Source organism: Meles meles, chromosome 9 (assembly GCF_922984935.1).
Source record: "Meles meles chromosome 9, mMelMel3.1 paternal haplotype, whole genome shotgun sequence".
Taxonomy (NCBI): Eukaryota; Metazoa; Chordata; class Mammalia; order Carnivora; family Mustelidae; genus Meles; species Meles meles.
Window position 1 is genome coordinate 67,106,721 of NC_060074.1, and position 19,813 is coordinate 67,126,533.

Here is a 19,813-nt window from a genome sequence, read left to right on the forward strand (position 1 = left end):
GCACTTGAGCTAGCTCTTGAAAGATGAGTCAAGTTTGCCTGGAGAACAGGAATATACTATTCTAGGCTGAGAGAACAGCTTGCAGAGATAGAATGAGACAATGTGACACACTGGGGAATACTTGGAAAGGAAAGGGAAGAAAGGAGGTTAGGAAATAAAAGATAGAGGTTATCTCATGAAGGGCTTTCAAAACCTATTCCTTCTGTGGTTCACCAACCAGTTATGAGATAATGTGATAGACTTATTGTTTACAGGGATTGGGAGAGAGTGAAACAAAAGGCATGAAGCTGAATGAGCACTCTGTTGAGTAATCCTGTTGAGAAATGATATAGCTGTAGAGTGAAGCAGAAGAGGGTGGATCACAGAAGTAGAACCAGTAGGATTGCTATCAGTTGACTATGGAGCCAAGGATGTGGGATTTGAGTCTCCAAGTTTTTTTGTCTGTTTTGTTTTGGTGTTTACAGGAGCAGTGATGTCATTCTCCCAAATAGGGATTATAAGAGGAACTGAACATTGCAGCCCAGATAACATTGGGCTATATAATCAGTCAATTTTTAGATATATTGATTTTTGTGGTGCCTGTTGAACATTGAAGAGCTAGAGAAATTTGTGAATTGTAAACTTACAAGTAGACATGGCAGTTGAATTTGGTGAAATAGTATGTGCAGAATGAGAGGAAAGGAGAACTAGGAAGGGTTCCTTTTTCTTATGAAGAATCCTACCATTTAGGGTTTAACAAAGGAAGAAGAATGTGTAAAGGTAACTGAGACGGAACTGAGGGAGAACCAGGAATGAGTAGTACCAAAAATTCAGGAGAAGAGAGAGAAGAGACAAGACTTAAAAATATATATTTATATTTTTTGTGGAGAGGTAGTTTTATGTAGAGACCTGATGTTTGTAATGGCATAATTTCTCATTTTAATTGTAATATTCAAGTTTATAAATATTAAATTTATTATTTGGAATTTATTCTTGCAAACCATGTGTGTATATACATATATGTAAGCACAGCTATCTATACACTACATATATATGCTATTACTGTAACTATTATTGCTATATAACAGGCCAGAAAGGTGGCATTATTCCCATTTTACAGATAATAAAACTAAGGTCTTTGTCCAAGGACACATGATCAGTACAGAACTTGGATTCAAACCTAGGACTTCCTGATTCCTAGTAGACAATGGTGCCTCCTATACATGTGTTAAAATCATAGCATACCTCTAAATAAATTTAATGGTGTTTCTCATTTCCAAAACTCTTTTATAAATGTGGGTCTAACTTTAGAACTTAAAACATGTTGTTCCAGAAAAGAAGTTATCTATTTTTTTTGCTGTTGTTTTTCAAGATTTTAATAATATAATTTCTTGATGTAATTATTTCTCAGTTTTTAAAATATCATACAAATAGTTGGAATTTAAAATAGTTTCCCATTGGGGTGCCTGGCTTTCTCAGTTGGATGAGCATGCAGCTCTTGATCTTGGGGTTGTGAGTTTGAGCCCCACATGGGGTGTAGAGATTACTTAAATAAAACTTAAAAATGTTTTCCCATTAGTTTCAGTTTTTAACTTTTCGATTATGAACATAGGTTCTCCTTAGTCTACTACTGTCATTATTTGTTTTGGTTAAGAGATCTTTTCACTGCTAAATGAGAGTTTAATACTGATAGCTCTCAGACTAAATTTTGAAGAATACAATGAATAGAGAAAGGTGTTGATTATTATTTGGCCAATTCTCTATTTCCTACTGAAGTTATTTGCAGTTTCTAGCATTGTTTTTCAAAGGTAGATGTACTTTATTAGTAGTCTTCAGCTCTAAAATCAATACCAAAGATGCTTGTTATAGTTATAGCTTTAGAAGATGCATCAGGGTTATAATTATCAGTTTTTCATAGGAATGGAAAGGGGTATGTTTGTGTTAGAGAAGGAATATTGCACTTTTCTTTTAATTGTAAAAACCCTAGGAAGAACTAGAGTGGTAGAAATAACAAGGAAGTTGCAAATCTTGAATTCTTTTCTTAGCTTTTCCATTGGTATTAGGGTGATCTGGCAAGGTTCTTCCTTTCTCTGGGCCTATTTCCTCATTTGCAAAAATGAGGAAATGGAAGAGATAAAAAAAAGTTTCCTTCAACATTTGTTTCTTTAATTATGGTAGAGGTTAGGAAAATAGATGGATTGTAGCACTTTTATGTGCTACCATGGTTTCAATGCAAAACAAGTTAGGAGAATTGCAACTCTTATGCTTTTGATTAAATCAGATAAAATTTCTGATAATTGACTTTCATCTTGAAAGAAAGTATTAAAAACAGATTTTTTAAAATTTTTTTTAATTTAAATTGAATTAGCCAGTGTATAGTAGTACATACTTAGTTTCCGATGTAGTTAAAAACAACTCTTTAATTCAGTTAACACCTATATAAAAAAGGTAACACTCTCTACCTAGCAATTTGAGTTAAATATTTTCCTGCTAGAGAAATTTATGTTGTTGGGTTTTTTTTTTTAAACACTTTTAGGTTTTAGACACTTCAGTTATACATTATGTACTTGGCAGAAACAATCTCTTATGTAAAATTAAATTGAAATAAAATGACCAGTATATCGTTCATCATTTTATTTCTCTGCTGAAAACATCCCTGTTGTCAGTGTTATTAGTTGAACAAGTTTACTGGAAAAACTGGAAGTTTGGGAAACTTAACTGGTCTCAAAACTGGGGATAACAAAGTAGAATTTTTGTGAAAAGTAATCGAGATAATCTATGTTAAATGATTTCAAAATAGTGCCTGGCATGTAACAAATACTCAGCTAATCTGGGTATTAATAGGATGAAGAAATTTTAAGAGAGGATTTGTACTATAGGTTGACCTATAAACATGAGGCGAAGCAGGTTGAGGTATTTACCTTCTGTTTGTTATAGAGAGATCAGGATGAAACTTACAGGTATGTATAGAGTATTAAGATTCAGTTCCCTTTCCCACCTCCCATTTCCTCTACCTGCCACACAGAGTGGAGCATTTACTTTGTTCATCTTATAGCTCTCATAATGCCTTACAATAGCTTCCCCAAACCAAACTACTACTATTACCTTTACTATTACTACACCCCCTCACAAGAATCATATTGATAGATCTTAAATTAAAATATAGTTGGTTTCTAAGTTGGTTGCTCAGAAACAAAATTTTGTTTTCTTTTGATTTTAATTTAGAGAATAAGTGACAACAAAATGCTTGTGTTATTTGGCTTTTTTTCTTTTTCTTTTTTTAAAAGATTTTATTTATTTACTGGGGAGAGAGAGACAGAGATAATGAGAGAGGGCAGGAGCAGGAAGGAGAGGGAAAAGCAGGTTACCCTCTGAGCAGGGATCCTGATATGGGTCTTGATCCCAGGACTCGGGATCATGACCTGAGCCTCAAGGCAGTCACTTAACCAACTGAGCCACCCAGGTGCCCTCTGTCTGTTTTGTTTTTGTTTTTGTTTTTTTAAGAATTTATTTATTTGACAGACAGAGATCACAGGTAGGCAGAGGCAGGTGGGGGGAGGGGCAAGAAGCAGGCTCCCTGCTAAGCAGAGAGCCCAGTGCAGGGCTGGATCCCAGGAGACCTGAGCCGAAGGCAGAGGCTTAACCCACTGGGCCACCCAGGCGCACCCCCTCTGTCTGGTTTTAAGAATTAATTTCAGTCATATGTCAGAAAGTATTATCCGATTTTCTAAAAAATGACTTTTGTGTCACGTATGTTTTTGAGAATTTGTGGCAGAATAATCTAATCCAGTCCTTGTCATTTTTACTCCCAAAAAGGATATGTGGTATGAAAGCAAATTTAGGATTTTCTTCTGAATGATTTTTAAATTTTAAAGAAAAGCCTTTTTTCCCCCAAATGTCATGAGCAGATTTTTTTGAAAGCTAAGATTTGTAGATTATTAGTATGGTTTAGACAGAAGAAATGGAAATAGCTGGAGTAGCTATGCTAAGTAATAACGTTATTTCAGATTTTTCTTCATTAGAATCAAAAGATAATGAAGTCACAACTCAGTCTGAAGAGGACTTAGGGGAAAATACTATGTAAAGAATTTCATCTAACAACAATTTATGTGGATGTCATTGTCAGTATTACTCAGATTAGAGTATTGATAATAGTAAATCTTTGTTAGGGACAGCCACAAGTGTGAGAAGTACCATTCGTCAAGTCTGATGCATAAAGCCAAGGAAAAGTAGGTCTGTGACAGGAGATAAGGAGAACGAACCATTCCAGTATAGAGACTGAGCATAAGAATAGTCCAGATTCCAGTGGTAATTTTTTGCATAAATATTTCAGAGTTTACCTTAAAAGAGAGTGTGAAGTAGTTGATACCTAAACTTGGTGAATTATAATTATGAAGATGGGAAATATTTCCACATGAATTAGCTAGAAATTTTGTATGAATTTTGTCCTGGAAGAATTGTGTGAACTTTCTAATTAAACCTTTTCTTCAATTTATTTAGATCAACTGTTCCATGTGTTAGCCTTGCACATGCGGCTTTATAGCATTGATTCTGAGTATAATCCCTGGAGAAAGCTTACGCAATTAGTAGAAGAGGAGAATTCGCAGTAAGTATTATTGGGAGATTAAGGTCAATTAAAACTGTTTTTGAGAAATAGTTACATACTGAAATAGAATTAAAATTCTATATGAATGTGTGAATTTTCCTTTTTAAACATAGAAATACATAAAAAATAAAGTTTAACATTATACTTTCTGTAAAAATTGTATAAAAATTCATACCAAGTTAGAAAATGTTTTAAAGAATCCATTAATTTTTAAGCAGTTAAAAAGTTTGAATGGAGGTAAACAATGACTTATTGCCCCTCTTTTTATGTCAGTTGATTAGTGGGTTCATGTAGCCTTAGTTTGATCCCCTTATTGTTCTCCATCAGCCTTACACTCAAGTGATTTTTGTAACCCCTGATTATTATTGTTGTTTAGGGATGTGGGAGAGGTAGGGAGAAGTGGACTCTCTGGAGAGCAGAGAGCCCAATGCGGGGCTCCATCCCAGGATCATGACCTGAGCCAAAGGCAGACGCCCCACCCCTGATGAGTCTTGCCTAAATCTAGTATTCCCTTAGATGATTCAAAAGAGTGATTTTGTAAAAACAAAACAAAAACAAAAAACCTCCCTTCTGATTTATTAGCTAGGAATGATTTTTTAATAAAGGAAAGCTTTCTGATATTATCTATTTGGTTACCCTGAAATATAGTTTGGCAGGATGAATGCTTGATATTTCCCAGTTCACAAGTTTTCAAAGAAGGGACTTGATGCCCTAGCAGGTTCCAGTGGTGACCAATAAGTTGTGGTTATTTATTTGATGATCTCATAATTTTTATATATTTGATGTGTTCACTCCATTCAGCCATTCTTTTTGGTGCAAATTGTCCCATTTTATTTTATTTTAATTGAAGTATTATTGACATACCATATCCCATTAGTTTTATGTGCACATCATAGAAATTCAGTGTTTTTGTGTGTTACAAAATGATCTCCTTGATAAGTCTAGTCACCATACAAAGTCATTACAGTATTACAGACTGTAGTCCCTATGCTGTATATTAACATCCCCGTGGCTTATTTTATAACTGGAAGTTTATACCTCTTGATCCCCTTCACCTGTTCCACCCATCCCCCATTCCTCTCAACTCTGGTAACCACCAGTTTGTTTCCTGTATTTATGAGTTTGTTTCTGTTTTGTTTTGTCTGCTTGGTTGTTTTGTTTTAGATATTCCACATGTAAGAGTGAGACCATACAGGATTTGTCCATCACTTAATTTCACTTAGCATAATACCCTCTGGGTCCATCCATGTTGTCACAAATGGCATGATTTTATTCTTTTTTATGGCTGAGTAATGTTCTAGTGTGTGTATATATGACACACGTATGTATACATCACATCTTTATCTGTTCATCCCTTGATGGACACTTGGGTTGCTTCCATATCTTGGCTATTATAAATAATGCTGCAGTGAACATAGTGAACTATTCCCTAGTGCTGGCAAAATGTGGAGGAAGGGGAACACTCATACAGTGTTAGTGGTTAGTGGAAATGTAAATTGGTGCAGCTGCTATGGAAGTTCCTTAGAAAACCAGAAATAGAACTACTACCACACAATCCAGAAATTCTGCTTCTGGGTATTTACCCAAAGAAAGTGAAGACACCAATTTGAAGAGAGATATATTGCTCTCTTTTAGGTTAGTGAGAATCCCTTTAAAATTGCTGTTGTACTTCGAAATGATCCAAGCAGTCTTTGATAATATCCTTACTTTCTGGCACAATAAGTTAACCTAGGCTTATTTTGTACATTTTACACTCTCTACGTGGCATCAGCCATTTCTTTGAGTAGTTCCTTTTAATGGGAAATGGTATTTAGAGATCATAATCTTGGTGCTAAGGGATATATATAGCTATTGTGTTATCACAATAATTTATAAGGCTTATAGGCCATCCAGTGGCAGTAAGGAAATCTGTGTTTTTTTGTTTTTTGTTTTTTTAAGATTTTATTTATTTACTTGACAGAGATCACAAGTAGGGAGAGAGGCAGGTGCGGGGGAGGGGAAACTGAGCAGGGGAAACTCTCTGCTGAGCAGAGAGCCTGATGTGGGCTCAATCCCAGGACTCCGAGATCATGACCTGAGCCGAAGGCAGAGGCTTTAACCCATTGAGCCACCCAGGCACCCCAGAAGTCTTTTAAAAAAGATTTGTTTATTTTAGAAAGAGAGCAGACAAGCAGGGGGAGGATGGAGGAGGAAAGAGAGGGACAGGCAGACTCTGCACTGAGTGCGGAGCTTGATGTGGGGCTTGATCTTAGGACCCTGAGATAATGACCTGAGTGGAAATCAAGAATTGGTCACTTAGGGGCACCTGGGTGGCTCAGTGGGTTAAAGCCTCTGCCTTCAGCTCTGGTCATGATCCCAGAGTCTGGGGATCAAGCCCTGCATTGGGCTCTCTGCTCAGCAGGGAGCCTGCTTCCTCCTCCTCTCTCTCTCTCTCTCTCTATCTCTCTGCCTGTTTCTCTGTCTACTTGTGATCTCTGTCAAATAAAAAAAAAAAAAAAGAATTGGTCACTTAACTGACTGAGCCACCCAGGCACCTTGTAAGTCTTCTTTTTTTAAATGAGATAACGATCCCAAGTTCTTACTGATATTTTAATTCAAGTGTAAGATTGCAAAGTTATGTTTTATTTCTTAACTTTTTGTTATTCCCATCTTTTTTCTCTTCTTTGAAAATCTAGGTTCATAATGATACTAACTTTATTACTACTTCTATTACTTACGAATAACTATAATTATTTTGAAAAAATGATACTAATACTGACTTTAAGTTCTTTTGACCTAGAATATATACCACTAAGGATATATAGGCAAAATATTGCTTTTAAGTCATTTAAAGTAACTTTTTTTCTTGTGTTGTTCTGCCTTCAACTTGATTTATAGTGAGACTCACTTGTTTTAGTTCTTTTTTTACTCAGTATTTAAAGATTACTTTTCCCCTTGATTTATTTATCTTAATTTTATAAAGCTTATATTTTTCCAAAGGAAAAACTATGTGATCAATTCAGAGACCTTTATCTCCCATTCATGCCCGTTTGCATTTCTTTTTGAGAACTCTTTATCTGTTACCCGTTTCTAAAAATTGAGTTATTGGTCTTTTTCATCTTCATTTAAAAAACATGTTTATGGATTATGGATATTAGCCTTTTGTATTTTAAATTGCAAATATATTTCAGTAGATTGTCAAACATGCTTTTATTTTATGACTTTTTTACCATCCAAAGTTTTTTTTTTTAATGTCATTTTCACAATCTTTTCATTTATTAATTCTGGAATTTGACTTCTCTTTACTCAGTTCTTACCCCACTCCCTGGTTATAAAGAAATTCACTGGGTTTTCTTTTCCTGTTTTTTTTTTTTTAATTGAGATATAATTGACATAAACATCAAATTAGTTTAGGAGGAATGAAACTGATTACCACATAGTGATTTGATATTTGTATATTGTGTAATGATCACCATAATAAGTCTAGTTAACATCTGTCACTGCACATAATTATAAACTTTTTTTCTTGTGATGAGAACTTTTAAGTTCTCTTACCAACTTTTTTTAAGATTTTACCTTTTTTTTTTTTTTTTGAAGATTTTGTTTATTTATTTGTCAGAGAGATAGAGTACAGGCAGGAGGCAGAGTGGCAGGCAGAGGCAGAGGGAGAAGCAGGCTTCCTGCGGAGCAAGGAGCCCGATATGGGACTCGATCCCAGAATGCTGGGATCATGACCTGAGCCGAAGGCAGCCGCTTAACTGACTAAGCCACCCAGGTGCCCCAATTTTACTTATTTTTGCACAAACATAAGAGAGAACAAGCGTTAGAGGAGAGGGGCTAAGGAAGAAGCAGACTCCCTGCTAAGCAGGGAGTCTGATGTGGTACTCCATCCCAGGATCCTGGGATCATGATCTGTACTGAAGGCAAACGCTTAACTGACTGAGCTACCCAGGCAACCTCTTAGCAACTTTCCAATACACAGCACAGTATTATTAACTATAGTCATCCTGTTGTATATTACGTCTCCATGACTTATTTATTTTAAACTGGAAGTTGGTACCATTTGACTGCTTTCACCTATTTTGCTTACTCACCATCCACCATCTCTGACAACCACCAATTTGTTCTTTTTATCTATGAGTTAATTTTTTTAAAAAAGATTCCACATGTAAGTGAAATCATATGATATTCGTCTTTCTTTGGCTGATTTATTTCACTTAGCATAATGTCCTCAAGGTCCATCGTTATTGTCAAAAATGTCACGGTTTCCTTCTTTTTTTTATGGCTGAATAATATTTGTCTGTGTGTGTGTGTGTGTGTGTGTATGATGTTTTCTTTATCCACTCATCCACTGATGGACACTTAGATTGTTTCCTTGTGTTGGTGACTATAAATAATGCTGTAGTGAACTTGGGGATGCATATATTTTTTTGAGTTACTGTTTTTATTTCCTTTGGATAAATACGAGAAGTGGAATTGCTAGATCATATGGTAGTCATATTTAATTTTTTGAGGAATCTCCATACTGTTTACTGTAATGGCTGTACCATTTTGATGTCTATTAGTATGTTAAATGGTTTTTCACACCCTCACTTTAAATCTGGAGGTGTCTTCGGGTCTAAAGTGAGTCTCTTGGAGACAGAATAGCGATGGGTCTTGCTTTTTTATCCAATCTGATACCCTGTATATTTTGATTGGGGCATTTAGCCCGTTTACATTCAGGGTAGCTATTGAAAGATACGAATTTAGTGCCATTGTATTGCCTGTGGGGGGTGGGGTGGGGGGATTGTTACTGTATGTTGTCCCTGTTCCTTCCTGGTTTATGTTGCTTTTGGGATCTTTCTTTGCTTAGAGAACCTCTTTCAATAGTTCTTGTAGGGCTGGTTTGGTGATCACAAATCCTTTTAGTTTCTGTTTGTCCTGGAAGCTTTTTATCACTCCTTCTATTTTGAATGACATCCTAGGTGGATAAAAGTGTTTGTTGTCTGCATATTTTTCTCGTTGAATATATCATGTCAGTCCTTTCTGGCCTGCCAAGTCTCTGTGGATAGAACCGCTGCCCGTCTAATGTTTCTACCTTTGTCGGTTACAAACCTCTTGTCCTGCACTGTTTTCAGAATTTTCTCTTTGTCTCTGAGATTTATAAGTTTCACTATTATATGTTGGGATGTTGATCTATTTATATTGATTTTGAGGGGGGTTCACTGTACCTTCTGGATTTTGATGCCTTTTTTCTTCCCCAGAATAGTGAAGTTCTTTCTCTCTTATAATTTGCTCCAATCTGACTTCTGTCCCCCTCTGTCTTTCCTCTTCTTCTGGAATCCCAAATATTCTAATACTGCTTTGCTTTATGGTTTTACTTATCTCTTGAATTCTCCCCTCGTGATCCTGTAGTTGTTTATCTCTCTTTTTCTCAGCTTCTTCATTCTCCATCATTTGGTCTTCCGTATCACTAAATCTCTTTTCTGCCTCATTTATCCTAGCAGTTACAGCCTCCATTTTTTACTGCACCTCATTAATAGCCTTTTTGATTTCGACTTGGTTAGATTTTAGTCCTTTTATTTCTCCATAAAGGGATTCTTTAGTGTCTTCTTTGCTTATTTCAAGCCCAGCTAGTATCTTTATAATTGTTATTCTGAATTCTAGTTATGATGTTGTACTAATGTCCATATTGCTTACGTCTCTGGCAGTCAGCACTGCTTCTTGTTCTCTCTTTTAAGTGAATCTTCCATCTTGTCATTCTGTCCAGAGAAGAATAGATGAACAAGAGAGCAAAATACTAAAATGGCAACAATGACCCCAGAGAAATACATGCTAAACAAATCATAAGAAACCTGAAACTGGGTGGGGTGAGGGTGGGGAGTAGAATCAGACAGGTGAGCAGAATAAGGTAATACATTGGATTCTCTGTGTATTTTGGTCTGTTTTTTTAGAAAACTATATCCCCAAATTGTAAAGAAAAAAAAACCTTATATATGTACAAAAATAAAATTAAATAAAATGAAAAGATAGAATGTAACTATAAAAATGGAAATTAAATGACAAGAAAAAACAAAAGACAGAAAACAACAACAACAAAAGGAAGGGATATAAACAGACAGGTGAACAGAGCAATACACTATTTCCTGAGTGTATTTTGGTCAGTTTGTTAGAGGAAACTACATCTCAAAATCGTAAGGGAAGAAAAACTTATATATAGAAAAATAAAATTAAATACATTGAAAAGATAGTATGTAACTGTAAGAATGAAAATTTAAAAATTAAAAAGACTTTATTAAGACAATAAAATCTCCAAAAAATAACAAAACAAATAAAACAGAGGAAGAAAGAGAAAAAAAAGTGCCTGATTAGTCAGGTGAATAGAACAGAGCCATACACTAGATTTTGGGTGTGTTTTGGTCTGTTAGAAGAAATTGGATCCCAAAATTTTAAAGAAGGAGAAACATCTATATATAAAAATAAGATTAAATACAGTGGTGGGATAGAATGTGACTGTAAAAATGAAAATTTAAAAAGATATTTAAAAAAGGATATGATATGGTTGAAAAAGGAAAGAAGAAATATTTTTTTTTAAAAAAAGAAAATAAAATTAAAAAAAAATTAAAGTTGAAAGACTAAAGAATCATTGGGCAAAGGCTGAGAGTTCTATGTGCTGTATTCCCCTTGTACTGTAGTTTTGCAGTTCTCATTGATGGGTAAACTTGGTGTTGGCTAGACATTCTTGCTGATCTTTTGTTGCACTGATTCTCAGATATCTTTGCCCTGGGTAGAATTATACCACCCTTGCCTGGGGACAGGCTAAGTAATCTGCTTTCTACTGCTCTGTGGTGCTTTTGTTCCCTGAAGGCTTTTGGCACAGCTTTAGAGGATTAGAATGAAAATGGTGACCTCCAATCTCTGGCCCCAACCTAAAGCTCTGGGCCCCACTCCTCAGTGGGCCCTTAGAGGAAAGCAGTCACTCACTCCTGTCTTTCTGGTCTCTGGCTGCACTTGATGTTTACCCAGCCTGTGACTATCTATCTCAGTACAAGACCCCGTTTGGAGTCTCCAAACTCAGCATGCTCCTGTGGCGCAATGCTGCGCTGCTTCTCCCAGGGTAGGAAGAGGAGTCTCCCTGGATCTGCTGCTTGTTGGGCCCCTGCACCAAGAGTAGTGGCCCGACTGTGCTCCAGATAATGGTTTATGGCAACCCCCAACTGAGAGCCCACTCTTGGGCTCACTCTTTGCAGCCGCTTCCCCACTCCAATACCTGGGAGGTCTGTTGCACTCAGGTGCTCCCCCCTGCCCTGCCCCCATCTTCCTGTGACTTCAAGGATCCTCAGGCCACACCGTCCCAGCGAGGGTTCCACCCGGCCTGCTTATCCACTGGAGTGACATCCCTCATTGGAGCAGACTTCTAGAAGTTCCAGTTTTGTGCTCCGCTGTTCTGTCACTTGTCAGTAGCTGGCTGATGGAGGCTCTCTCCTGCCACTGTCTAGCTTCCCATATGTTTACTCAGATTCACTTCTACCTGTCCTACCCTGAAGAAAGTGGTCACTTTTCTATAGTTGCAGCTACTCTTTTCTTTGATCTCTAGTTCAGTTTGCAGGTGTTCAGAATGGTTTGATAGCCATCTAGCTGAATTTCTGGGACCAGATGAAATTGTTTCCTATTCCTCCACTGTCTTGGACTCTCTCCCTGAAAGAATCCAAAATCTTGTAACCCACATGTTATATATAGTTTATTATAGTTTCATGAATCCATGAACTATAAAAAGGAGACCAAATATGAGGGGGAAAAATCAGTCCTGTTTGCTGGGAATTCCTCTAACATTGTTAACATTTTGAGATACTTATTTCCAGTTTCTTTTTTTTCTGTATATATATTTTAAATTTTTAAATACTTTTTGAGTCATACGATTCCAGTTTTAGAATCTGCTTTTTAAAATTAACACATAACACCCAAATGCCCACATCATTAAAAATTTCTTAACATACCTAATTTATGTATTCATTCCTATTGTTATTTTTTTTAATTGTTTCTCCTTTTCTACCATAATATCAGATGATGTATTAAGCACTCCTTGACATGTCAGATGTAATCTTCAGAACTCTGGAATAATGTGAAAGCATATAAATATTTTACATATTTAGTCATTTATTTGAGAAATATTCACTGTATGTCAGGCACTGTGTTACATAGCACAGCATTGCTTTTTGGAAAGATTGTACCTATGTTAGCTTTCACCGGCAATGCAGATATAGTCCTGTTTCTGTTACTCTTGAGTATTATCACTTTAAAAACATATTTTAGGCTAGTTTGATAGATTAAAAATAATGTGATTCCAAAGTAATAGAAATTTTTTTAGTAAAACAAAAGTAAAGTTACCTTTATATAAATATTTTATGTTTACTAGCTATTTGTGTACATTCTTTGTGAATTGTATGTTCAGAACATCTGCCCATTTTTCTATTGGCATCTTATTTTTAAAAAATTATCTATTACCGAACAGATGAACATAGGAAAATAAAATAAGATGAAAGTAGGAAGGGAGGCAAGCCATACGAAATGCTAAACTCTAGAAACAGAAGGTTGTTGGAGGGGAGGTTGGTGGGAGGAAGGAGTAACTGGGTGATGAGCGTTAAGGAGGGCACTTGATGTAATAATCATTGGGTGTTGTATGCAAATGATGAATCACTAGACTCTACCTCTGAATTTAGTAATACAGTATCTGTTAACTAAATTGTATTTAAATAATGAATTAAAAAACTATCTGAGTGGTTCTTTACAGCTTAAAGTAGTAAACCTTATTTTTTCATAGGTGTTGAAATTTTTTTCCAAAATATGTTTGCCTTTTAATTTTATATTACTTTTCTTGACATATTAAGGTTTGAAAATTTCATTTAGCCAAACCAGTCAGGCCCTGTATTTCTTATTTTTTCTGGTTCCTTTCATACTTAGAATACCTATCTAGCCCATCCCAGTTCTGGTGTTTACCTTTAGAACCTGTATTACATTGTGTTTCTTGCCTTAGGGTTTGCAGTACCTACTCATATATTCTTTGTACAATTTTCTTATGGGATGGTTTTTTAAAATGTTGGAATTTATTTTCATCAGTAATGCATGAAGATTTAAAATTTATTTTTAAATAACTAGCTATTTTTTTTTTTAGCAGTTTTACATCCCATTTATTATATACTAAATGTTTGTATGTTATGGTCCTGATGAGGGACTTTCCATTTTGTTTTATTGACCTACAAGCCTATGTCTGTGATAGGACCATTCTGGTTTAATTATTGGGAAGATATGTTATGTGTATGTCTCTGGTTAGATTAGGCTTCTCTCATTTCTTCCACCTCCAACCCCGTCCCCTACTTCCCAATTTTCCTGTACTGTTCTCATCTGCTTATTCTTCTAGATGATCTTTAGAACCATTTTCTAAGCCCTTCACTTGTGATTTTGATTAGAATTATTTTAAATTTGTAAATTAATTTTGGGAAAATAGTTATCTTTATAGAGACAGTTTTCTAACTAAGAACATTCCCCATTTTTTTAAAAGTAATTATTAAGCCCAACATGGGACTTGAACTCATGACCCCAAGATCAGCAGTTGCATGCTTTACCAACTGATCCAGCCAGGGACCCCAGAACATTCCCCATTTTTAAAATTCTTTTTTGTATCATTGTAGTTTCAAAACTTTTCTTAATTATACATTCTCAATTATATTTAATATAAAGATTGCTAAATTTTTAACAAGTGTATGTGAATAATTATAATAGAGGATATAATCTGAAGTATAGTTGTCCATGCATATGGAGATTTAGACTGATTTTAAATAATATTTGAAGGTCAGTACAATAATAATAATAAGCAAACATGACATAATAATAAAATAATTAACCTCTAAATTTGAGAAGGATTGCTTCTATTACAAAAAAATTATTGACACATAATAAAATAAATGAGAATATAGACTTATGTTAGCCCTTTAAACTTTTCAGTTTTTTATAATATCCCTATTTTTAAGAAACTATATTTAATTTACTCATTTGGTGATATTTTTATTTTCTATACCTAAAATCTCTGTAATTTGTTAGTCTTTTAGGTCATGATGCAAGAAGTTCTTAAGCCTCTCTGATTTTTGTCCAGTAAAATTTATCTTTGCATAGAGGTGAGATTGGGTTAGTTTAAATGGATCTATGAAGTTTGTTTGAATTCTAAGTATGAGTCTTTTGTCAGCTGTTAGATTTAATACAGTAGTTTGATAATCCAAAGTCATTTTTATTCTAAGTGTTTTTTTTTTCCCATTTTATTTATTTTTTTCAGCGTAACAGTATTCGTTGTTTTTGCACAACACCCAGTGCTCCATGCAAAACGTGCCCTCCCTATTACCCACCACCAGTTCCCCCAACCTCCCACCCCTGACCCTTCAAAACCCTCAGGTTGTTTTTCAGAGTCCATAGTCTCTTATGGTTCACCTCCCCTCCCCAATGTCCATAGCCCCCTCCCCCTCTCCCAATCCCACCTCCCCCCAGCAACCCCCAGTTTGTTTTGTGAAATTAAGAGTCATTTATGGTTTGTCTCCCTCCCAATCCCATCTTGTTTCATTTATTCTTCTAAGTAGTTTTTAATGAACATGTTTCTTACCACCTTTTTTTTTTTTTTAAAGATTATTTATTTATTTATTTGACAGACAGAGATCACAAGTAGGCAGAGATGCCGGCAGAGAGAGGAAGGGAAGCAGGCTCCCTGCTGAGCAGAGAGCCCAATGCGGGGCTCGATCTCAGGACCTTGGGATCATGACCTGAGCCGAAGGCAGAGGCTTTAACCCACTGAGCCACCCAGGCGCCCCTCTTACCACTTGCTTTATCATCTATAGGTCTGCAAGGATTTTTCAGTGTTATTTTCCTCTTACTATTTGGGAACAGGTTTATCCTCTTTGCATATTTCCTTTGGAGTCATTTTGTTCATTTCACTAAAGGAACTGTGGTAAAACCAGAGAAATACAAATACATGTAGGAATTATAGGCCCTAATTTTGTTAAAGTTTGCGATTTTCTGCGATGTTTCTTCCCTCAGTGCATTTTATCACTCTCTTGATGCTCTGTAGTCTTAGCTAACTAGTTTTTGTCTCTTTTTCACCCGTTTTTCCATCCAGCCATCCATTCATTTTTCATTTTTAAATTTATTCAGCTGGTTTTTATAAACTGTTTTAATCAGGCATCAGGGAAATGATGGCAAACAAGATATAGTTTCCGTGAAAGGTTCCTTTGTTTTCTTTTTTTTTCCAGGGCACTTAATAGGTAGAAGATGAATTGGGAGAACATAAAATTGTGGAGATTGAATAGTGAGAAGGCAGTGGCTATAGAGATGACAAAGAAAATAAAGATAGTTGTTAGGACTTACTGATAAATATGGGGTGAATAAGAGAAGGTAGGTTCAGGATATCCCCAAGATCCTGCCTTATTTATTCATTATATTTTTAGTGTTGTATATATTATATTGCATTCAGACATTGTGCTAAATGCTAGAGGGTATAATAAATGAACCACATCAATACTAAGAACACAGAAGGGAGAGTAGATTGGTTATGGCTGGGGAGGATTGTGGGTGTAGAATAGAGCATGAGTTCAGTTTCAGGCATGCTCAGGTTGAGCTTCCTGTTAGATATACAAGTGGAGATAGTGAGTGTTCAGATAGAGAGTGTAAGAGAATCATAGCTAAAGATGCAGACTTGGAAGTCATCAATGTATAGCTGGTGATTGGGTTGGGAAGTCTTTCAAAATGAGTGCTTTATATTAAAAGAGAGTGGGAATTAGAGCCTTGGGAAGCAGCACCATTTCTAGCTTAGTCAGAGGAACTTGTCAAGAAAACGAAAATAGAGTAATCTGAAAGTTAGAAGGGAACCTGACAGTGTGTTTCACAAAAGCCAAGAGAATTTTCCGGACAAATATGTTCAACTGTATGCAGAGTTAAAGGTCAATAAGATAATGATTGAAAAATATCCACTAGATTTTGTAAATAGGAGGTCATTGTTGACCATGTGGAAAACCCTTTTTGGGAGGGTTTAAATAATGAGTGAATGGTAGCCGCTCCCCCATTTAAAAAAACAAACCCCATTTAAAAAAACAAAACAAAACTTTGGGCTTATAAAAAAGAGAGACTGGAAAAACAAATAGTAGGTTTCATAGTATTAATGGAAAGTTAGCTTTGGAGAGAGAGACAAGTTAATTTAAGGGATATTGGTAGAGAATGGAGACATTTAAAAGAGCTGTCTTCCCCTGGCACTTAAAAACTTCAGAACAGCAGGCACTGGTTTACTCATCAGTGTGTCTAGTGCCTGACATGTAGGAGGTGATCAGTATTTGCTCAATGATGGAGCCTAACAAAAGAGTTGAACAATTTTTGTTCATTGTAAATCTAGTCTGATTTATAGTTTCAAATTTGGTCAGTTCTAGAAGCTTAAGATTTGTTTTTGTTTTCTGACATTAAAAATTAAACCTACGATTAAAAAATGTTACCTTCTACAGGGTTTTAAAAATTCTTATAGATCTAGAATGAGATCTGCTTTAGAAATATTCTGTGTTTCTCTTAGTACTCCACAGTCCTACAATTTACTACTTTGTTTTTTATAGTGTGTTTTAAGTTGTGCTTTGGCTGTCATTATCTTTTTTGGGAAACTGAAAATTTTAAAGATTTTTTGAATTTTTATGATAGTCATAAAATTGAAACAACTTGGTAACAAAATATATAAATCATGCCTTTTCTGTATAACTTGTTTTTGAATTGTACCTATCCTGTTTTAATAATGTGAACATTTACTCCGTAGTGCAAGGTTTGTGATGGCAAGTATTATATATTCACTCCACTTATAGTGAAACTAATCTTCTAAAGTTCCAATTAATCTTTCATTTAACTTCTGTAATTTAAGAAATTAAAAAAAAACATATCAAGTTAATGTATCCCAATTGTTTACTTAAGTAAGATCTAATAAATTTTCTATGTAATTTTTTCATATTAGGCAGAGTCAAGGGAATATATGGATATAAAGATTATATTTTTAAGTAAAAAAATATGGCCCCTAACTTTTTCTTTTGAGATTTCTCAGTTGTTTATGAAAGTTTGATTTCTGTTCTATAGACATATATGGGAAATATAAAATGAATTAGGAAAGATATACAATATTGTCTAAAGTGATTGTGCATTTTTCTTTCAGGCAGGGAAATGAAGAACAACAGCCTGAGGTTCCAGTTCTTTATCATGATGTTACATCCCTTTTGCTCATCCAGATCTTAATGATGCCACAACCCTTACGAAAAGGTATGTCTTTATAATTCTGCTTCTTAGCCATATAGTATACATAATACTCTAAAAATTATGGGGACAAATATTAATTCTGTTGGTAATGTTTTGAGGTCAAGGAATTTTTTGTTTTTTTATTAGTAAATCATATATATCTAAAAGAAGATGACAGTGAAATAAAGGGTTTTTTTTTTCCTTATGGGTCTGTTCTTTTAAGGTTTTTATTCAATAATAAGGTAAAGATAAGGGAAAATCACTCTGAAAACTTGTTTTAAAAAAATTTAAAGTGATAATTCAAAAACGTGAAAAAAAGAGCAAATTGTCAGCCTTAATGCCTCTACTTTATCTATGTGCATAAATATTTTATATAGTAGTAATCATAGGGTTATTCAAATGTGATACCCCATAATTTTTAATTAATGTTAAGGTACTATCTTGATATTAACAGCATTAATACTGTGATAACAATAACATTAATATTAATAATGTTTTAATTATTGTTCATCGTCTTTGTAGTTTTCATTTAAAGACATTTAAAACATTCTACTAAATAATTAACCATTCTCTTTTGGTGAAAAGCTTTGTTTTTGTGTTATTATGAGTTACATGAAAGAACATCTATAGGTGTATAAAGGCCTTGTTACTGGGGAAGATATTTTTTGTGTGTACTTCAACTTGATCTTTTGATATAATTTTTTACCTAAGGGTGTGAAGTGATCATTTATTCTAAACATAAGCAAATTGGTATTTTATGCAAATTGTGATACTCTCTGAGGAGTTAAATGTCATTAATAAATAAGCATAATATATATTTTTTAAAAATATTTTTATTTACTTATTTGACACAGAGACAGCGGAGAGAGGGAACACAAGCGGAGGGTGTGGGAGAGGGAGAAGCAGGCATCCCACTGAGCAGGAAGCCTGATGTGGGGCTCGATCCCAGGACCCTGGGATCATGACCTGAGCCGAAGGCAGAAGAATAAATAAGCATAATATTTTATATTTGAACTGTACTTCAATATTTATATTTGAATTTTGGGGTTTTAAAAAAGTTTTTATTTTAATCACCTGATGTTCATTAAGGCAAGTGCTTGCCTTAACCCCCATCATGTATTTCACCCATCCCCCCAACCACCTCCCTTCTGGTAACCCTCAGTGTGTTCTGTATAGTCAGGAGTCTGTTTATTGATTTGCCTCTGTCTCTCTTTTTTTTTTTTCTCTTTGCTTATTTGTTTTGTTTCTTAAATTCTCCATATGAGTGAAATCATTTGGTATTTGTCTTTCTCTGACTTATTTCACTGAGCTTAATATTCTCTAACTCCATCCATGTCATTGTAAATGGCAAGATCTCATTTCTTTTTATAGCTGAGTAAATCCAATAAATATGTACATGTATTTATACACACACATATGTTTATAATATATACACACACACATACACACACCACATCTTTATCCATTCATCAGTCGATGGACATTTGGGTTGATTCCATATCTTGGCTATTATAAATAATGCTGTAAATATAGGGGTGTATATGTCCCTTTGAATTAGAATTTTGTATTCTTTGGGTAAATATCCAGTAGTGTGGTTGCTGGATCATTGAGGATACCCCATTGAGGTTAGCTCTGTTTTTAAGTTTTTGAGGCACCTCCATACTGTTTTCCAGAGTGGCTGCACCAGTTTGCATTCCCACCAGCAGTGCATGAGCTTTCCTTTTTCTCCATATTCTTGCCAACACTTGTGTCTTGTGTTTTTGGTGTTAGCTATTCTGGCAGGTGTGAGGTGATATATTATTGTAGTTTTGATTTGCATTTCCTTGATGATGAGTGATACTGAGCATCTTTTCGTGTTTCTGTTGGCCATCTGGAGGTCTTCTTTGGGAAAGTGCCTATTCATGTCTTCTTCCCATTTTTTTTAAAGATTTTATTTATTTATTTGACAGAGATTACAAGTAGGCAGAGAGGCAG

At 35.0% G+C, this 19,813-nt stretch overlaps 1 protein-coding gene across 3 annotated transcripts in view; it reads left to right on the plus strand.

The window, feature by feature from the left end:
- Positions 1-19,813, plus strand: part of UBR3 (ubiquitin protein ligase E3 component n-recognin 3) — a 239,565-nt gene that overhangs the window by 171,608 nt on the left and 48,144 nt on the right. For all 3 annotated transcript variants that reach the window (XM_046018934.1, XM_046018937.1, XM_046018935.1), the window contains exons 31-32: positions 4,480-4,585; positions 17,760-17,863. In XM_046018934.1, coding sequence (XP_045874890.1) covers positions 4,480-4,585; positions 17,760-17,863 — 210 coding nt within the window. The remainder of the gene's footprint in view (positions 1-4,479; positions 4,586-17,759; positions 17,864-19,813) is intronic.